The following is a 22043-nucleotide window of genomic DNA, read 5'->3' as shown; positions in this document are numbered from 1 at the left end:
TTAAATATATACGTTGCTTTTAGTTGAACGAGATAAATACAGGAGAAAAGTTAAATAAATAAATGAAATGGCATACATGAAAGCCCTATGCAATTCTACTTGAGTTATAAAGACGACTTTTTTTTCTTGAATTAAACTTGACATTGAACACCACAATGTAGTTCTGTTGGCCACAGTTCAGAAGTCATGTCCCATGGACTTTTTTTTCATGTTGATGAGGATGCAGAAGAGAATGAGGATCTTCTTTGGGGTTTCTGCCTGGCATGGGACACTTCCTGGATGTGTCATTCCAAATGGATTGTGAGTGATGTCATGCCAGCAACTCAGATATAAGAAATCAATAGAAATTCTCTAGTTCTGCTCTTGTCAAAGAGTTGGGTCATACATGTAAAAGTAGTCCTGACTTACAATCATTCATTTAGTGACTGTCCAAAATGGCAGTGACAGTGAAAAAGATGACTTACAACAGGTCCTTGTACTTAACCCTCACAGCATCCCCATAGTCATGTGCTCAAAATTCAGGTGCTTGGCAACTAGCGTGAATCTACAATGGTTCCAATGTCCTAGGCAGGGTCATGTGATTGCCATTTGCCACTTTCCCAGGGGTCTTCTGACAAGCAAAGTCAATGAGTGAAGCCAAATTCACTTAAGCACAGGATTCCCTTAGCAACTGCAATGGTTCACTTAACAACTTCAGCAAAGAAAGTCATAAAATTGGGCATGAGTTCTTGTCGATTCACTGTCAGAATGCTGCCATTCCAAGGGGAGGATGGATGTAGTTTGGGGAGTAGAAAATTTGTTGCTTTGCTTTGATGCATCTGTATGTGAATTTGGGAGGGGGGAAATGGATCATCAGGGCCATCTGGATGGACTCTTTTCAGGCCAATTCCAGCCTGTGACCAAGGTTGCAGTGCCAGGAAGACAAATCATTATCACCTTCTCAATTCGGAGTTCTCATAACACCTTCATGCCAGAGGATTGGCTCCTGATGGACTGGGGCATTGGGCAGGGTTTGAATATTGGGGAATTTAGCTTAAAGGTTTGTGGAGGAACTTCAGATTCCACCTGCCTTCCTTGCAATCACTTTCTCCCAGTAAAAGTTTCTTTTGAAATAACATTCATTTCAAAAGTCATGCTTTCCTGAGTAGATAGTTGAGGCAGGTCCTTACACTCATTTAAAAACCACCTTGTTTAGCAACAGAAATTCTGGTGCCAAGTGTCATAAATTGACATAAACTATCGGTATTAGGACCAAGCAGAATATGGCAAAACAGCAAGTAGGAGTTTGAAAAACTCAGAGGTTTCCTCAATCTGAATGATATCCAAAATAGGGTACAGAGAAATGAGTATACATGTTTGGGGGGAAAAAAACATTCGTGGCTGGATATCATTACAACTGAACAAACTCTGCATTTAGTCTCCCAGTCTACAGGTCAGCCCTGCAGGAACACCCCGTTTTCAGAGCATGTGCCAGATTCTTAGGGTAAAGGAGAACTTATGGGAAACAGTTACATTTACAAAGGTTCACTGAGAATTTCAAGGTTCAGATCATGGCAGAAATGGGCCTCTTAGAATGCGTGGTCTCTATATCATAGCTTTGTTGCCTTGACTGGGCATATTTTCAATCACCCGAATGAGAACAAACTTCTTCCATACTGTCCTGAATCAATGGCACTGGGAGAAATCTGAAACTAGAAACGTGCCCTGACATGCCTGCCAGCATAAAAGCAGCCTGGGGAGATCTCCAGAGAGCAATTGAGCCAGCTGCACTTAGATACTGAAGGAGCATTTGACACTTTATGCAGACATATAGTCACACCATAAGCAGTAGAGACACTAACACCCGTTCTTCCCTATCTTATTTGGAAGCCTGATTATATCTCACCTCATTGACCCTGGGCATGGCTTCCGAGTCTTCTTTAACGGAGCTTATTTTGCAACTCATATTGTTATTTTTCAAAAGGTGGCATGAATAATCTGATGTATTTTCCTTTTCGGCTTGCAATGATGATCACTGAAGAGATCTTTCTCCTCCCTTCCCTCTCCCCCCCAATGCTTTTCCAACTCTTTTCAGTTTTTGGAGCTCAGAATATAACACAAAGGCTCGATCTGCTAAGACAACCTTGTCTTTACTGCTTTCAGAAAGTGCTGATGTATAAGGCAAGTGGGCAAAACGAACCCTTCAAAGTGCTACTCTGAGCTAATTTGCAGCTGTGAGTAACAGCCATGTGTATGTCTAGTGGGATCCTGGGAAGATGAGTTTCCTCTGCTTTGTGCTTTCCCTGGAAGTTAAAATTGGCAACCACCACTTCAAAGCAGGTGTGAAAGCAACCACTATGGTATATGTGCTAAGAATGTATTTTGCTGTTCTCAAGGAGATTAAAAAAAGAAAAGAAAAGTTAGGTCAGTTAACCATCTAAATAGTCCAGCATATTTAAAATCCTCTGAATACCAACTGTTCCATGAACAACCAGCCAGCATTCCGAAGACGAAAACTCCTTAATCTCACAACACATGGACAAACTCAACCATAATTCCCAACTGGGAAACTGTGAGCATCCTAGACCAAGCTAAATCCAAAACTTCCAGGAAATTCCTGGAAGCTTGACATTAATATGCCATAAATAAAGCATTTAAAAATTATTTATTTCATTTATTTAGAGAATGTATATTGCCGCCTACTCGCACATGGTGACTCAAGGCGGCTTACACAGAGATAAAAACTATAAAAAAATAAAAATAACAAGGAAAAAATAATAAAATAATAACCCCTACCCCAGTGACAACAGGCATTCAAACTAACCATTTAATGGGCTCTAGCTCGCTTTGGGTTCCCCAGGCCCACTGGCAGAACCAAGTCTTCAGCACCTTCTGGAAGAGTGTTAGAGTGGGGGCCAGTCTAATCTCTGGGGGAATGATATTCCAGAGAGAGGGAGCCACCACAACAAAGGCCCTTTTTCTGGGTCCCACCAGATGTATCTCCTGTGGAACAGGATCCACAACTTTCCTTGCCTCCCCACTCTAGTGACCGGCAAGAGATGATCCCTCAGATAACCTGGTCCCAAGCCATGAAGGTGATAACCAGCACCTTGAATTGCACCCAGAAGCAAATTGCACCCAGAAGCAAATCAGCAACCAATGCAGCTCCCGCAGCAGAGGTGACACATGTGCACACCGAGGTCTGCACAAAACCATGAGTGCTGCTGCATTTCACATCAACTGGAGCTTCCAGAAGCTCTTCAGGGGCAGCCCCATGTAGAGCGTGTTGCAATAGTGAAGATGGGAGGTGACTAAAGCATGAGTGACCATGAGTAGGGATTGTTGGTCTAGGAAAGGGTGTAACTGGCACCCAATCCAGAGTTGCGCAAAGGCCCTCATGGCAAGTGCATCTGAGATTCGTTGTAACTCAGCATGTCTGGCTTAGTTCAGTGCAACACCTGTTTTGCAGCTGTCTTTCGCAGTATCCTTTTCAAACTTGGAAACTGTCCTATCTGTAAACAAATCACTAGTCTACAAGGACAGATTATTTATCTAGGGTCTGTAATCTGTGCTCTTCAGGCAGAAATTAGGTGTCCAGTTCAGCCCTTCTACCCTATTGAGCCTCCGTGCTATCAGCCCCCTCTACCACAAAGATCCTGCAAGAGAAGGGCAGTGTGGACAACCGTTGGATCTGGCAGGGTGAGATCTGTGAACCATAAACCCAAAGCTTTCGCTGTGTCCCTGCACAACAGATACAGTGCCCTTTCTGACCCTAATAAGGACATTAAGGAGACAGGTAAAGGTATCTGTGATAATAACTCAAATAAGCAGGGGATCGTGGTCCAAGATGAAAAACTTGTTTTCGACAGGGAGAAGTGTGAATCTGGTATTACACACCAGTCATGCAAGATCAGAAAGACATCCCAAAAGAGAAGCCACCTTCTGGTTGGTGATTCAATTATAAGGGATGTAAATTTAGGAAAGGACACAGAGGTTTTGAAAGAGGTCAGGTGTCTTCCAGGTGCTACTGCCAGTAGGGACAAGAAGCGTATTTCTAAAATAATCAAGAATGCCAGCAAGGACTGTGATGTGGAGGCTATTGTACATCTTGGCACTAATGATCTGTCCCAAAAAGATGTACTCTCTGTGCAGAATGATTTCCAGAGCTTGGGGCAGGAACTTAGCAGAATAGGCTGTAGGCTTACTTTTTCAGAGGTTTTACCAGTGTATAAGGAGCAAAATGGAAAAGGCCAGCGTATAGCAGAATTTAATATGTGGCTAAAGGAGTGGTGTAAAGGAGAAGGCTTTGGTTATATTAGTCATGATGTCTGTAGCTGGTCCAATGAAAAAATGTATAAAAGAGATGGTCTGCATCCATCCAAGAAAGGGACTGAGTTACTTGGCAATAAAATCACAGCTTTTTTGGAGGAATATTTAAACTAAATAATGGGGATAGTGAGTCAATTGATACAGAACATCACTGTCCCCGGCAATCTAAGAAAATAGGGGAAGCCAGGCACCACACAAGTTATGCAGCAAGTAAACACAGGGTCAGTCATAAAGGACTCAAATGTCTATACACCAATGCACAGAGTATGAACAGTAAGCAGGGTGAACTAGAAATTCAGGTAAATGAGGGCAGATATGATATTGTTGCCATTACGGAAACATGGTGGGACGAAACCTACAAATGGAACACACAGCTAGAGGGATTTAAACTATTTAAAAGAAACAGACTAAACAAAAGAAGAGGAGGAGTTGCTCTCTATATAAGAAATAACTTTATCTCTACAGAAATAGAGCACAACAATGACGAAAACTGTAAACTTGAAAGCATTTGGGTCAATATAAAAGGGGAAAAAATGACATTGCCATAGGTGTATACTATAGGCCGCCCAACCAAGCAGAGGAAATAGATGAACTTTTTGCTAGTCAGCTAACTAAGGTATGTAAGAAGCACATCACAATAGTAATGGGGGACTTTAATTACCCTGATATCAACTGGGAGACAAACTCTGCACCAAGTGGAAGATCAAACAGATTTCTGACAAACCTAGCAGACAACTTTCTCTCCCAAAAAGTAGAGAAGGGAACTAGCAGATTAGCCATATTGGATTTAATTCTCACAAACAGAGATAAAATGATAGAAGGTGTCGAAGCCACAGGAACCTTGGGGGGAAGTGATCATGCAATATTGGAATTCAACATTCTGGAGGCACAAGCAATAGAACACAGCCAAACTAGAGTCTTGGATTTTAAAAGAGCTAATTTCAATAAACTTAGAGAGACCATGGGAAAAATTCCATGGATGAGAATCCTAAAGGGGAAAACAACTCAAGAAGCTTGGGAAATTTTGAAAAGTGAGATAATAAAGGCCCAGTCTAGTACAATACCAACAAAGAAGAAAAATAATAGCTCTCAAAAGAAACCAGCATGGTTGCATAAAGAACTATCTGATAAATTGAAAGATAAAAAGGACAAGTATAAGAATTGGAAAGAGGGGCACATAACTAAGTCAGTATATCAGAAAAAAGCCCGTGCCTGCAAAGATGAAGTGAGGAAAGCTAAGGCTCAAAATGAACTAAGGCTTGCGACCAAAGTCAAAAATAACAAAAAAAGCTTCTTTCAACATATAAAAAACAAGAAAAAAGATAAGGAAATGATTGGTCCATTAGTGGGGGAAAGTGGCAAGAAGGTGACAAGCAATAGGGAGAAAGCAGAACTATTTAATTCGTTTTTTGCATCTGTCTTTACACAAAGGGAAAAAACAGTCCAACCTACCCAAACCAGTGCCATAAAAAACAGAATAGAAACGCAAGTTAAGATAGGCAAGAAAATGGTAAGTGAGCACCTGTCCAGCCTAGACGAGGTCAAATCACCAGGACCAGATGGATTACACCCCAAGGTTCTCAAGGAACTGGCAGACGTGATCTCAGAACCACTGAACTATATTTTTCAAAGATCCTGGAGCACTGGGGAACTACCAGAGGACTGGAAGAGAGCTGATGTAGTTCCCATCTTCAAAAAAGGGGAAAAAATAGATCCAGGAAACTACAGACCTATCAGCCTGACCTCAATACCTGGGAAGATTCTGGAAAAGATAATCAAACAACAAATCAGCGAACACCTTGATGCAAACAAAGTCATCACTAAAAGTCAACATGGGTTTGTCAAAAACAGATCATGCCAGACAAATCTTATTACATTCTTTGACCAAGTGACAAAACTAGTGGACCAGAGGAATGCTGTAGATATAATTTACTTGGACTTCAGTAAGGCATTTGATAAAGTAGATCACAACCTACTACTTGATAAGATAGAAAAATGTGGGTTAGATAGCATTACCACCAGATGGATTCATAGCTGGCTGACAGGCCATACTCAGCGTGTGGTCCTCAATGGAACCGCATCTACATGGAAGGAAGTGTGTAGTGGGGTGCCCCAGGGCTCTATTCTGGGCCCAGTGCTCTTCAATATCTTCATTAATGATTTGGATGAGGGGATAGATGGGGAACTCATCAAATTTGCAGACGACACCAAGCTGGCAGGATTAGCCAATACTCCAGAAGATAGGCTTAAGATACAGGAGGATCTGGACAGACTCGAACACTGGGCACTATCTAACAAAATGAAATTCAATGGTGAAAAAAGTAAGGTTCTACATTTAGGCAAGAAAAATCAAATGCACAGGTATAGTATAGGTGGTACCTTGCTCAATAGTAGTAACTGTGAGAGGGATCTCGGAGTCCTAGTAGACAATCACTTCAATATGAGCCAGCAGTGTGCTGCAGCTGCCAAAAAAGCCAACACAGTGCTAGGCTGCATTAACAGAGGGATAGAATCAAGATCAAGTGAAGTACTAATACCACTTTACAATGCTTTGGTAAGGCCACACCTGGAATACTGCATCCAGTTTTGGTCACCACGATGTAAAAAAGATGTCGAGACTCTAGAAAGGGCCAGAGAAGAGCAACAAAGATGATTAGGGGGCTGGAGGCTAAAACATATAGGGAACGGTTGCTGGAATTGGGTATGTGTAGTTTAACAAAGAGAAGAGTGAGGGGTGACATGATAGCAGTGTTCCAATATCTCAGGGGCTGCCACAAAGAAGAGGGAGTCAAGCTATTCTCCAAAGCACCTGAAAGCAGGACAAGAAGCAACGGATGGAAACTAGTCAAGGAGAGAATCAACCTAGAACAAAGGAGAAACTTCCTGACAGTTAGAACAATTAACCAGTGGAACAACCTGCCTCCAGAGGTGGTGAATGCTCCAACACTGGAGGTTTTTAAGAAGAGACTGGACAGCCATTTGCCTGAAATGGTATAAGGTTTCCTGCCTGAGCAGGGGGTTGGACTACATGACCTGCAAGGTCCCTTCCAACTTTTTTATTATTATTATTATTATTATTATTATTATTATTATTATTATTATTATTATTATTATTATTATTATTACCACTGCTATCTGCTCTTTGAGCAGGAGTCGTGAGTTCAGGAGAACCCCTAATTACGCCAACAAACCCTAAACCCAGAGCCACTCGGTCTTTACTCCCTTTACTCCCCATCCAGCCCCTTACAGCCTCCAGGCACTGCGAGAGGGAAAGGGAACCATATTCATCTGCCATTCAAAAGTAATGATTAAAACAAGTTAAGAAGAAAACAAAAAGATGAGAACATATTCTCTCCAACCGCCAACACCCAGATAAGCAAGGATTAACAGCTGAGAAACAATCAAGGAGAAAATTATATCCTAATCAAGAAATTATCAAGAAAAGAAACCACACACCTACTAAAACTGGCAGGGCAAGCCAATGTTTATAAACATGGAGAAAACCCCACACTCAGATGTTCCCTAATTGGGTTATAAAACATTTGCAAGCAAACAACCATGCTCAGAGAGCACCAAGGATTCCATAGTTCAACCCTGAGATGTGTGTATTCTCTTCTATTGGATACACTTTTATTTTGGAAAAAAGAGAAGAGATATGCATTTCATCATGGATCTAAAGAGATGGAATGAGGCTCTTATTACCTTCCTGGCAAGAAAACACTGATTGGTTTTAGTTCTTTGTGCTCAGTTATTGGTCACAAAGGACTGGTTGACGAGGAGTTCTTTGTTAGCTCACAAGTATATATACCAGCCTAAATAGTTGGAAGGTAGTCAAAACAATCTAGATCAGCCTTGAGTGCATTTTAGTGGAAGTGCCATCAATGTAACCCCAAGCTCATTTTTATGATTCTTGCAAGCCCCCCTCCCATCCCCAGATCCCACCACTGAGATTTGGTGCCAAATTACCCAATTACAACAAAGCAATTTCCTTTTGGTATTTGGCAGGAAAGAATGACAATGAAGAATAGGATAGGTTTTGACAAGCTTAGCAGAGCTACTAGTATATAAAATAGCCCTCTGATCAAAGGAATGAAAATTTTAGTTGTGTTCCCTTTGGAGATATTAGCATGCCACTGTCTTACCTCCTTCATTTCTCAGTGCTAATTGATATCTCTGAAACTTAGCAAGGAAGATTATTGTCACAATAGTAATTATAGCTGTTTATTAATTGATCTGGCAAGTGGGATAATTTGCATATTAAAAAGAGAAAATTGTGAAAATCTAAATCTAACATTCATGTATCATCTATTCTAGAGAAATTCCTTGATACAGAGAAGGGATGCAAGGGATGAAAATGTTGGTGACTTAAAGCCAGTGTGAGGATTACAATAGATTTGAATTGGTTCATTTTGTAGCTTGTTGTATTGCTACTGAAATAGTGTATGCCTTTATACCAAGACCTTGCATGTAGCAGAAAACAATCTATTTTATCTGATACCTGTTCACTGGATGTACTTACATCTCATTAAGGAACTGGCATTCCTAAAGTTAAGTTGTTAAGTCAAATGCTTCAGCCCGATTCTCTGTATGCTTGTTTGGTTTGTTATTTGTCCAGCTGAGGTCAGTGAGACTTGCTCACCAGAATTGCAAATATAATGTCCATATTGTCAGTATTAATATAACAGAGGAGAGGAAAGGAGAAATAGTTCTGCTAGTTACCTTTTAAATTGTTGGCATCAAATAAATGTAACAATGCAAAAATTGTTCATCAAAGAAAGCCCTTATGGTAGGGTATGATCAGAGTGGAAAAGAGAAGGCACTTCCCCCCCCCCCCAAAGATGTCCACAAATACTGCACTGGTAAGACCACACTTAGAATACTGCATCTAGTTCTGGTCACTATGATACAGAAAGCATCTTCAGTGGATAGAAAGAATGCAGAGAAGAGCAACAAAGATGATAAGGGTTGTGGACAATAAGCCATATGATGAATGATCAAGGGAACTAGTATGTCTGGTCTAATAAAGGGGAGGATTATGATAGCAGTCTTCGAGTACTTGAGGGGTTTGTCACACAGAAGGGGCTGATGTATTCTCCAAAGCCTGAGAGTAAGATAAGAAGCAACAGACAGAACATCGTTGAAGAGAGATCCAATCAAGAACTAAGAAAAAGTTTCTGACAGTGAGAAGAGTTAATCAGTGGAACAGCTTACCTCTGAAAGTTGTGAGTGCTCACTGAGGGTTTTCAAGAAGAGTTTGGACAGTCATTGATCCAGAATGGTATAGTGTCTCCTGCTTGAGCAGGAGGTTAGAATAAAAGAACTCCAAGGTCCCTTCCAACCCTATTATTCTATATACTACGTCTGGATTAAATTTAATTTTGCTGACAAAGAATTAAAGGGAGACTAGTATAGCTATTTCGAGCTACTTAGCTCTCATCAGCTAACCATACCCTTCTGAGATTTGAACCTGGGCCAGTCAATCTCAGAAGGGTATGGCTAGCTGATGAGAGCTAAGTAGCTCAAAATAGCTATACCAGTTTCCCTTTAATTCTTTGTTGGTAAAATTAAATTTAACACACAAATAGTCTGTCGCAGAAGCAACTGCCTGTGAAGGCTCCTAGATTGGGGCTGAAAGGTGAAAGCCGAAGCAGTATGCTCCATCCCATATTTGGGGTAGATCAGGCTGCCCTGTTAGACTGGTTTCACTGGAAAACACTTAATGTACTATGTCCTTCACTATTTCACTATTTCCAAATTAAAATACAATAATATGTCCTGCATTATTGTTTTCTCTCATTGATCCCAGTAAAGGAGATGTTTACAAGTTTCAGCAACTTTTTTCATTCAGTGGAAAATAAATCACAGCTGATTTTGGTTGGCTTATGTTCATTTTGTAAAACTCAGTATTTAGCATAAGCACTACATACAAAGTCTCTCTCTCTCTCTCTCTCTCTCTCTCTCTCTCTCTCTCTCTCTCTCTCTCTCTCTCTCTCTCTCTCTCTCTCTCTCTCTCTCTCTCTCTCTCTCTCTCTCTCTCTCTCTCTCTCTCTCTCTCTCTCTCTCCCAAGTTTCTCTCCAGAACCCTTTTCAAAGTAATCAGACCTAGTAAACATTATCCACACCTCCACTGCAAAACACTTTGACTATTGCAATATCTTGTAAGTGGAGCTACCCTTGAAATATATCTGGAGTCTGCAAATGATGAAACATGTCTCCTTTCTGGGGATCATGGTATGCCTCTTCTGAAATATCAGAATTAGCTTCTAGTGGCCTTCAGAATATTGATATTGACCCATCTGCTCACATAGCACTCACTAGAAGCTTCTCCAAGATCAGGAAAGACTTCTGTTGTGTTCAGAATTTTGGTATTGACCTAATAGGAACTTGTCTGTGTAGTATGTGGGAAAGGTTGCTTGGCTCCTACTGTAGGTTGTGAAACATCTTATGTCAACCTTTTCAGGGATGATTTGTCTATGTTTTATTTTAAATCTGCTATTAGCTGTTAATATTGTTTCAATTTATATTTTGTGTTTCTTTTCATTTGAATTGTTTTAATTTACAAGCTGGATGTCTCTGTCCTAGCCTTGATGCTTAAAACAGAAACAGGGTAGAAATTCAATAAAGGAGAAATAAAAAGACAAAATTTATTGAGTCAGTTTTGGGAGCACATAAATGTCAACAGTCCTGTTTGTGATTAATAACTTAATTGTGAACATTCAGATCTGCGTGGAAGGGGTGTGTGCGTTTATGTATAGGAGAGAGAGATTCGGAGCATTATCATTTGACTGCCAATAATTATCCTGGATCTCCAATTTAATATATAACAGTTATGGTTCAGAAAAAATTACGTGGGCATCTCCTAGAGATAGTTGGCTGTACTTATTTTTAGATAACTAAGGGCTTGGTTATTGACATACATGCACAAAACTAGCACTGACAGTAAACACTTACACTGGTCAGTTGTTAGTCATTCACAATCACATTTGGGGGACAATGCCTGTGGAAAGTGACCAGCGTGAAGAAAGAGAGGGATGGTTTCTTGATCTGGTTATTATATCAACTTATATATTAAGAGAGTTACTGGTTTCATTTAGCCAAATTCCTTTGATCAGATTTAATAATAATTTAATAATTTAATTTGTATACCACCCTTCTCCGGAAGGACTCAGGGCGGTGAACAGGGCAATACATAATAAAAAAAAACAGAATACAAAAATTAAAAAGCAATTAAACCATTATGCCCGTAATAATTAATACATATTAAAATTAAAACTATTTATAAAAACCCAACCCCATCCCATCAGACCAGGCCAGCTTGTTCGAAAAAGAAGGTTTTGAGATCGCGCCGGAAGGAGCGAAGGTCGGGGGCCATCTGGAGCTCAACCGGTAAGCGGTTCCAAAGGTCTGGCGCGCCCACAGAGAACGCTCTCCCCCTGGGGGCCACCAATGCACCCAAACCCCTCTCTTTGGGGTGAAAACAACACCACAATCCTCCTTCAGTTTCTCTGCAAGGTGGCACAGGGGTCAATGGTGATACTAAGGAAGCTATTTTGTGTATTTCTCCGGGTGTGTGTGTGTGTGGGGGGGGAGAATCGGTAGCCACTCACAAATGCCAAGCATGCTCTCTAGGAAAAGGCCGAGGACCCCGTCTTGCACACTCTTTTCCCTGATGACTAATTGGGTTACGTCCCCTCTGTCCCTTCCCTACCCCACCCCACTCCACCCCGGTTTCCTGGTCACAGTTTGAACCGCCGACGCTTTCCTGCCCATGCTCAGCTTGCTTCCCCGGGATTTTCCCCTCCCTTTTTCTCTGATGCTGCGGGGAGGGAGGGAGAACCCCCCTGGCGGCTGGCTGGCTGGTTGGCAACACACCGAGTGGCAGAAATGCTCAATCCTGCCCATCTTTAAAAGGCAGCTTCGGCGGCGGGTGTGGAAAGCGGAGAGTTGAGCAGGTGAGGCAATTTCGGGGCTGCTGGTGAACGGGGGTCGTGTCCCTTTAAGAGATGCGAGACTTTCACCGAACCAGGGATATATTCAAACAGACAATCGGCACCGGGTATTGCCAGGCTGGGCTTTAGCCTACGTACATCGGTGTGGTTTTTTTTGTGTTTTTTTTACTCCGACGCGGAGTGCCCTGGAGAGCGAGCGACTGAGCGATCGAGCGAGCTGGTCTGTCATTCAGCGGCCACGCCGCTCATCCAGCAGAAGTGTCCGGGAAGCCACGAATGATCTCAAGACCCACTCCAAAGGTCTCGTCGAGCAGAAGGGCGACGGAGTGTGAAGAGAGGGATTTAAAGGTGAAACGACCGGGCTTTCCCGTCCCACCATCCTGGGCTACTTTTTTGACAGCCTGCGAGAGACCGGAGCGGAGAAGAGAGCCAGCTTGGATGTCTTCCTAATAGTTGGACGGAGGAGTCCGGCCAGCGAGACCGTGGGGTGTGTGTGAGGCAGGGGAAGGAGGAGGAGGAGAGACGCCGACCAGCCCATCCAAGACGCCTGGGGTTGCCTTGGTCTTCAGGAGAAGACATCCCGAGAAAGAAGACCATTCTTTTGCTTGCTTGCTTGCTCCGGGGGTGGGGGGGCTTGAAGTGGATTTCTATCGCCACCCACCCCACCACACACGCACACCCCAACATTGTGGTCCATCCAGATGGATTTGACAAAGTCTTAAATCTTTCCAATGTATGCTTCCAGAGCGCTCTGCTTTGGCTTGCAGTACACAGGTAAGACAGCCTTTGCGAGGCGGCCGAGCGCAAGCCGGGGAAGAGCTTTCTCCGCCGGTAGCTTGCGAGGATTTCGGGGTGGGCAAGAGAAACAAGAACCAGCCAGGTTGGGGAGGAGCGGAGGAGAAGGCGAAGCGTTCCTCAGGAAAGGCAAAGAACTGGGGCGATTTCCAGAAATAAAAGTTCATTTAAAATGATGAGCCACCCTTCTTCCCCTCAAGATGGATGTTAGGAGGCTGAGACTGGAGGGGGGGGGGCGGCAGATGAAGGGGAGCGGGTATAAAATAATGTCCTCAGTGCAGTTCAAAGATCACAGTCAGATGAGAGATGGGTCCAGAAGCTCTTCCTGTTCCTCCATTCTTTTGCTCATGGCTTAGCTGGTGGTGGAGGGGTGGGGGGGGGGAAAGTTCAGATTGAATTAGAGCACTTGAAGGATGAAAGTCTCAGCTGAGGCTCACCCTTTCCTCCTTTAATGTTTGTTGATGTCATAAGTGAACCCCTCCCTTGCAAAGCTGGGAGGGGGAGACCGCTCTCTAAATCGATCCTGTTCTGCGTGGCTTGGATATGAGGACTGTAGGAACCACAGCCTACGCTTTGTTGGGGGGGGGGGGGGCGTAAAAGAAAGAAGCAGAGGGGGAGAGAGAGGGGCCGATGGGTCTTTCCTTTGGAGTGAAGTGGAAGTCAGGCAGAGGGAATGAGGAGAAAGGGCTTTACAGCTGTAAAGTAAACTGCTCTTTACTCGGGCAAGTATATTGGATACGCAGATAAGGTAATTAAATGGCAGCTGCCGGGAGACAATCATCTTTTGCCATTGTGCATTTGTATTAAGTGTCTCCTTTAAAAAGTTGGACGACTTCATCTCTCGTCCTCTTTGGGGCCAAGAGCCGTTTATAGTTACTATTGTAAAGGATGGTTAAAATAGTAATCGCAAAAACACAGTTACATCTCTGCTCCACGCTGACAGACTGCGGTGGATCAGAGGATGCTTCTTTTCCTCCCAACCAAAACAGAGAAGGGTGATTCCTTCTCTTCCCCCCCCCCCCACACACACACTTTCTCGTTCAGCCTTAATTTTAACTGCCCCCAAAATTAACCTGAGAATCGAAGGAGGTTTCTTGGACTCTGGAAGTCTTTTCTCCCCTCATCTTAAAGAAAGAAAGAAAGAAAGAAAGAAAGAAAGAAAGAAAGAAAGAAAGAAAGAAAGAAAGAAAGAAAGAAAGAAAGAAAGAAAGAAAGAAAGAAAGAAAGAAAGAAAGAAAGAAAGAAAGAAAGAAAGAAAGAAAGAAAGGCTCCGCTGATTAGGTTATTAGAAAGAAAATGCCATCTTGTCATTGGCTGAGTAAGGAGTGTGCCGGTGGTTTGATTAATTTGGCAATGGGGAAGGCGCAACAGAAGGAGTTGCTGAAACACTGGACGGTGCATGGAATAGCCAACTCTTGGCAGGCATCAGAAGCATTGCAGAGTGGCTGTGAACTTTATGGATGCATTCACATGCACACGTACACTTTTATACACAGGCCATCTGAATAATACAATAATCGATGCAATAGAGAATGAAAACAAGGGTTCACCTACCAGGCCTTGACAAAGAAAGATCTTCCTTTCCCCCCCCCCTTTTTTTTTCTTTTTTTGGATAAGTGTGTCTTCATTCAGACTAATGCTCTTTTCTGTTAGTTGCCAAAGGCACAGACATTAGCTTTTGTGTAGGTGAATTTAGATAAAATACAAGGTTGAGAAAAGTGGTTGCTTTGCTTTGCTTTGTTAAAATGGGGGAAGGAAGCATATGTTTCTGAGAAACCCCTTAGTTTGCTTGGCAGACCAGATGATAATAAAATTTTAATGGCTTGAGAGTTGAGCATGAGGCAGTTAAGTATGATCCTGAAAGGTATCAGAATTCCCAGACTGGCCAGGGAGATTATATGCAATAACTTTCAGTCGTACAGCCAGTATTTTATGAAGCTTTGAGATTGTTCTTTGATGTATGTAAATGGAAGAGTTAGTGCTATAATAAGCAATTCTCAATAGCATAAAGAATGTTGTAGGAGCGATACTCCTGTTCAACAGAATATGATAAGGCAAAAATAGCCTCAGATGTACCCCTTGTGCTTCTTGTTGTTCCTTTGTGAAATAACTCTTGAAAATGAGAGTTATCCTTCCAGACAGGTGCCTGTCAGCCAGGCATATCCACAGCAGAAACCAAAGGAAATGCTAGTATCACTTATAGCGGACTACTGAAAACTCAGAAGCATAAACTATTGCAAATAATGAATGGCATGGTTAAAAAAAACATAAAGTGCAAGGCATGAGTTGTCTAACCTTCTGCCTTCAAATGCACCCTCCGGTGTGACTTTTGTAATTCAAGCCAAGTTCATCGGCTACAGCTTGACTTCCACTAGCCCTGGGCTTCTTTTACAAATAAATTTCATTTATGCTCCTGAATTATTTAAAGTTGATGTAGAAGCAGGTCTCAAGGTCTCTTGAATATGCTCTTTGATATAGGAAAACCACAGCCTAGACGAAAGATGGGAAAGACCAATACACCTGAAAGGAACTAGAAAGTGATCTTGCTTGGTGGGGATACTAACTCTTGCCTTGCCTTTTCTTCAGAGGATGGCCATGGTCTCTGCAATGTCCTGGGTCCTGTATTTGTGGATAAGTGCCTGTGCTGTACTGCTCTGCCAAGGGTCCCTTCAGCAGACATTTCAGCAGCAGCATCTGCCCAGACCAGGTAAGATTATTTGCAGTGGATACTGCTAGAGATGCCAGAATAGGCCTGAGAATATGGATTATATGCAATCAGCTCACATTTAAAAATCTCATAATGTGGGCAACTTAATGTTTGCTTGTCTGGAAGGGAAGTACAACACTTATTTAGGTTGTGTTTTTGTGTCTTTCTCTGTGTGTGAGACTTCTTTTTCCTACTTTACATTGGAAGCTCATTATGGGTAACTCAAACCTTTGACAATTCAGTCTTTGCTTAATGCTCTGTGATATATGTGGTGGTGGTAGAAAGAAAATAAACCTTATTTAAAAAAAAAACACAGGTTACAGAGTTTAAGGTATAGCCTTCGTTGGCTGGGGAGTGGGCAACTGAGGCATCCCGGTGTTAAAAACAAATATCCACAAAGGGACCAGCGCTTAAATTATGGGTCTGGGAAAGGTAGGAAAAATCAAGGCAAAAGCAATATCTTTTTCCCATTGGGTATATTTTAACACCTTGGAGGACCTATCAAAGAAAATATAAGCATATATTATACATGATTATATTATGGAGTTCTATGTATATTCTTAGTTCTATTTGTATATCATTGTATCACTTGGACTTACACTCTGCTAAGTGAGTCTATAGTTGCAGCTATAAGTCATCTTTTGGAGACCCTTTACTATAATGCCCATGCTGTAGAATTATTTGTTCTCCCAAAATGATGGCACGGAGTGTGAACAATAGTGAAGCATTGCCTGAATTTGTCACAGATGGTGAGTTATGGTCATTCAGTGAAAAGATGTGCACTATTTCTAAAGATGCTTGGAGGCTGAAGGAAGGAAAAGGATATTTGTGTTGGAAATAGAAATTGATCAAGGAAAGATTGAGTCTAAGGCATTTCATTGCGCTATTCCTCAAGTGGAGATCAGCTATGCAATATTTCAAAACTGATTGTTTGTTTGGAACTTGCTTCATGGCTTTTGATTCAGGAAATGACCAGTCATAGTGATCAATTATGAAGTATAGAAGACCACTCTATTGGAAATTTGGCTTTGAACAGAAGGGTTTAGGAAAACAAAATGACCATGGTGGGGCTTGTTTTTTTGGGCTTTGTTGTTCCAAGCTGACATGATACCATTTTTTAAAAAAATCTTCTCTTAAAGATCAGATTTAAATGTATGAGAATGGATGGATGAAAGCATGGGTTCATACAGTGTGGACTGAGAATTTAATGTAGGATTCAACTTCAGAATTCACTGAATCTCCAATCCAGAATGGAATAGTCCGAGAAAGAATGACTAACAATAATTCATAAGGACAATAAAAAAATGTTTGATTGAAGAATTTTCCTAGATAAACTCAAGAATGGCAGGTTGCATTAGAGCACCCCTTTTCTCTATTGAAGCACTACTAGTACATCCATAATTTTAATAGAGAAGACAATCTCAATGGATTGCATTTGTTGTATTCAGGTTTAAGCTTTAAACATTGATTGTTCATGTATGACTTTATACCTCTAATGATTAAAATAACAATTATTAGAAGCAGAACTAGTTCAGATGTTTTCCTCTGGAATAACACCAAAAGAAGTATACTAAACTTCTATAGATGTAGAAATTTCTCTCTGTTATATGGCATTGATGATGACACAATGAATTAGCAAGTCCATAAATTTAAAAAAAAATAGTGAAAAGCAAAAAGGAGATTTCATTTTTTGCAGAACCAGGTGAAACAAGTAACATGATGAAAAAAGAGGGGAAAAAATAAGAGATAGATATTTCCATGGCTTGGAGTATTTGCCTAAGCTTGAAAAATTGCCTCCTTTATTGAAGTAGAAGCGGATGGCATAGAGTGCATATAAAATGTTGAAGAAATGGGAAATATGACATGTCTTTCGCAGGGGCTGTGATATAGATAGAGTGAAGATTTTACAACTGTCTCATCACCTGCTTAGGAACAGCAGAGCTGTTCCTCTTGTGAGACTTTGAAGTAGTCAGCCTGCACCCTACATGAGTAAGATTGATGGTGTTCTGATCCAAGGCAACCAATTTCAGTCTCTCAAGGAATAATCTACTACTCTGACAGATGAGTGGAATTTGACAGAAATGCTCACAATGGTTTCACATTGCTACAAGTCGGCAGAGGGCAATGCTCAGAGGAACCTCTAGAAAGATATAGCTGCAAGGTTTTTTGAGAAGGTTCTGTTGGCATAATGTGAAAATTGTACACACAAACACATCTACATTAGTGATCTGACTGGATAATGCATGTGGGAGATATACCCAGCAAAGAATGAAAATATGCTAATGATGGAAATGAACAGAGATTTTTAACATATTCAGCTTAGTCTCCAAGCAGTTGATATTTTTCCAGACAGATATTATTAGGAATTCATCATTTACTCTCAATTAGCCACTTTGACTTAGCCACTGTTTAAGAAAGATTAAAATATTGCAGCAAGGGGAAAAAGGAATTAAAAATCAGACAAGCTGGATAAATAGATAATTTTTCTAATGTACGACTGTTGTTTTATGACACTTCTCTGTTTTTACTAGAATAAAACTAGCCATAATTGATTGTCAACTATATCTCCTCCTCCATGATCATGATCTACAATACTTCATTGCTAGTTTATAATCATTGTCAGGCTCCCTAATTTTTAAGACACAAGAGTCTTTCTAAACAATTGAATTTGAGAGTAGAATTATCAAAGCGCAATGAAATGGAAGAAGACAACTTGTCTGCTTGCATCCTTTCCTCTTTAACTTAAAGATCAGTGTATAGCATGTTAAATATTATAAAATGTAAACAACTTCTATTGTTCTTGAACTGAACTGTAAATGGGATTTATAAACATGGATTAACTTTAAAAGAAAAACCCTGAATGGTTAGTACAGCAAAATTGGAGCACAATGTTCAGTTGTTTTAATTAAATTTTATTGGCACAAAGACATGTAGGGCATGTTTGATAGTTTCTACTTCTGCTCTCAAAACACAAGCTTAGATGTGGGATTTTCATGGTGAAACACATGCTGTTTCAATTCCATGGCTCCCCTGTAGTGGTTCTATTTGTCCTCTTTAGCACCTGGCTTTCTGTTGGTTATATTCAACCTTTCTCTTGGAATCTGAGTCCACTGAATTGGAAACAAACAAAAATACTTAAAGAAAATAAAAAAAAAAATAAGAAAAGGGAAGGGTCACCACAGCCATCATTTTCTTGGTTTGTTTAGCACATGCTAGCTTCAAATATCTGTAATGCAATTTTGATGTACAACATCTGCTGCAAAAAAGCAGGAATTAATCTCTTTGCTTTCATTTTTGTTACCAATGTGAAAACGACAACATGACAGTTAATCACCAGTCTCAGCAATTGTAGGCTGTGCTTGCACAGTACATTCACTCATGAGTACCTGGAATATACCTATTTTGCTTGATTTTCTGAGTACACAGAACATACTGATGCTCAAAGAAATCATACAAACTGCATTCAGAAAACACACTTGGCTAATCTTGGATTCAAGATTTGTGGTCTTTATTTGTCAAGCACAACTGGAATCTGCTACACTTGCTCTGATAAGTGCAATAAAATGCCTGCTTTGAGGTAGGGGTGCAAAACTGCACAAGGGGAGAACAACTATGGTCATTCAAAAGCCTTTTAAATGTATACAGGAGGACATACAGGGAATAGACTTGAGAATGACGTCACAAATGTATGTGTAAAACAATAGAATAAGCCACAATCAGATATCCAAACATCCAAAGGCATTAGAAGCATAGAGGAAATTATAAGTACAAGCAGAAGGAATGTAAGAGAAAACATCAATCTACTAGTTACTGAATTAATAAACAAGAGCAGTCTTCCCCAAGCTAGAGCTTTCACATCTTCTGAAATATAATTCTCATTATCCATAGCTAACCTGGTAGGAGATAACAAGATTTGTAGTTCAGTATACGTGGATGCTAATATATTGTGGAAGGCCAAGCTAGAAGGATAAATTACTTCTTAATTTTTCGCTTTAACCCCTGGTAGAATAAAAGAGCAACAGTGGAATAATGATAATAATCTACTTTAGAGTTTGAGGATTGACTTTTACTTAAGGTTGTTAACCTTTTGGTTTCAAAACTAATGAGCAGGGAGAGGCAACAAGTAGATGGGATTAGGTTGTCTATTAGAAACTTCACTGTCCCATAAAATGTAGTGATGGAGAAATTTCTATTGCACCGGAAATGCATGATAGGAATACTACTTCTATTCTACTTCTTTTGATGCTCTCTGTTCATATTGTCCAGTGTAGGGGTTCCCAACACCCAGTCTGTGAACTGGTACTGGGCTGAGGCATGCCAGCAACCGGTCTGCACAAACAAGCAAAGCCCCATCTATGGGATGCAGGCAGCACATAATACCATGCACTCTCCAGTCCATGGAAAAACCTTTCTCCACGGAACTGGTCCCTGGTGCCCAAAGGTTTGGGGACCTCTGTATTAGTGTGCAAGGTAGTTTGCACTTGACCGGAAAATTCACAGAATATGAAAATCGGCCCTGAAAGGGTGAAGGCCTTAAGTGCCAAGCCTGTTCTTTCTGGTCCCTTGTCATTTGCAATGTTAGATACATTTTCTGGCCCTCTCCCACACTGACACATCAGGCTTGGCTTTCTTCAAGTGCAAATTTGGAAGCCTGGGTAATTCAACCAGAGCTTTTCAGCACTCAGAGCTGTTTGTGTATTTGCTGTCATTACTACAAGAAGGCATTGCTTTGATTCTTCAGGCCTCAGGAAAATTACAAACTGGCAAATGCATCCCTCAAAGGCGCGATCTGCTCTGGTTGTTTCAGATACTTGCCTTTAATTATTAGCTTGTATAGACTTACCATGAGTGAAAAAGGTATCTTTTCCACTTAAGAATAAATGAGCTGGTTCCTTTATTATCATATTATTTTTGTCTTTCCTCTTCCTGCTGTTGTAGCAAACAGATTTTTTTAAAAAAGAAAAATGTATTTTCATTTCTAGTCCATCACAAAAATGAGGTTTGCTAAGAGCAAGGTTTTGCCTCCTCCTGGGATTTTATATTTTTCACTAACTTTGGAGGCTCAAAACAGAGCTGTTCTGTAGTGCTAAACTTTATTTAAGAATTATAATAGTGTGAGAAACTTCTTCCAGTTTGTTTTGGGCAGGTAATTGCAGGTTGGAATACATAGGTGCTATGTTATTTTCTGAAATAAATATTGTCCTGTTGAAGAATGTTGGCTATGAACAAATATGTAGGCTGCATGATTTGGAATATTCCTTCTAAAAGAAAAGAAAGAATGAAATATGTCCATACATTCTCTATAAATGAATGCTGTGTGTATACCAACAAACATTCATGTGCCACTGACCTCCTTTTTTGGTCTTCTATTGTTGTAATATCTCCACCTCACTTCTTTCTTTATTTGTAGCATCTAAAGAGAGGAAATTGAAAATTTGTAGAGGCTTCTGCCTTTCAGTAACAATTCAGCAGTAATTGTAAACTCAGTTTTATTACATTTTCTGTAGAATCATATAATAGAGAAGAAGGTCTGTCTGGATATGTAACTGAACACCCAGACCAGGAATTTAGGAATAGCTTTCCTAAAAGGTTAAAGATGAAATCTTGTTTATACATTTGCATGGAAGTCCTATGAACATCAGTACGCTATGTTCCTAATAACTCTTTTAATTAAGATAATACTTTTTATATTAGGGGAATTTCATCAACCGAATTAGATTCAAAGTTCCCAAACTTATAAATCATGGGTTATTAGAATAAACCTGGTGATGATACACTTCTCTCTTCCTCCCCATTCTTTCCTTTAAATTTAACAAGGCCGGTGTAATTTTAAAGCTTGTTGGAAATCTGAATCAAACTAGAATCAGGAAACTGTTTCTTCATACTGATACAAGACAAACAGGTCACACTATTATCTATTTTTAGACAGATGCACTATTACTTATCTTTTCTATGAAGATAACAGCTGTAAATTTACAGAAACATTAAGTGTTTAAACATGGGATACCTTTTAGAACTTGTGATGGATTGGCATTTCAAATATTTATGTGTGTAAGGTTATTATAATTATAGCAGACAAAAGATTGTGCTATTTCTTTAGCATCCTTCCAAAGAGACTATGATACAATTAGGAGATCCCTCAAGGAGGGGGACTGACTTTCCCAAAGAATCCAAAGCACAGTCTTATATAGTGAAATTCTCTTATTCCTTCTGAATTTGTATTAGTCATACTTCAAAGCAAAGTGGTTTCTTGATTTGCAACTTGAGCCCAAAAGAAACTGCAC

At 40.5% G+C, this 22043-nt stretch overlaps 1 protein-coding gene across 1 annotated transcript in view; it reads left to right on the top strand.

Annotated features, from left to right (window-relative positions):
* Positions 1-15641: 15641 nt before the first annotated feature.
* The window catches only part of TAFA1 (TAFA chemokine like family member 1), a gene marked incomplete at both ends in the record, with an annotated part of 422084 nt that continues 415682 nt past the window's right edge, over positions 15642-22043 (top strand). The window contains one exon of the mRNA XM_081319076.1: positions 15642-15759. Within this exon, the coding sequence (XP_081175202.1) occupies positions 15642-15759 (118 nt within the window). The remainder of the gene's footprint in view (positions 15760-22043) is intronic.

Source organism: Vipera berus (assembly GCF_964194415.1).
Source record: "Vipera berus genome assembly, chromosome: 2".
Taxonomy (NCBI): domain Eukaryota; kingdom Metazoa; phylum Chordata; class Lepidosauria; order Squamata; family Viperidae; genus Vipera; species Vipera berus.
This window is presented reverse-complemented; position numbering and strand designations above follow the sequence as displayed.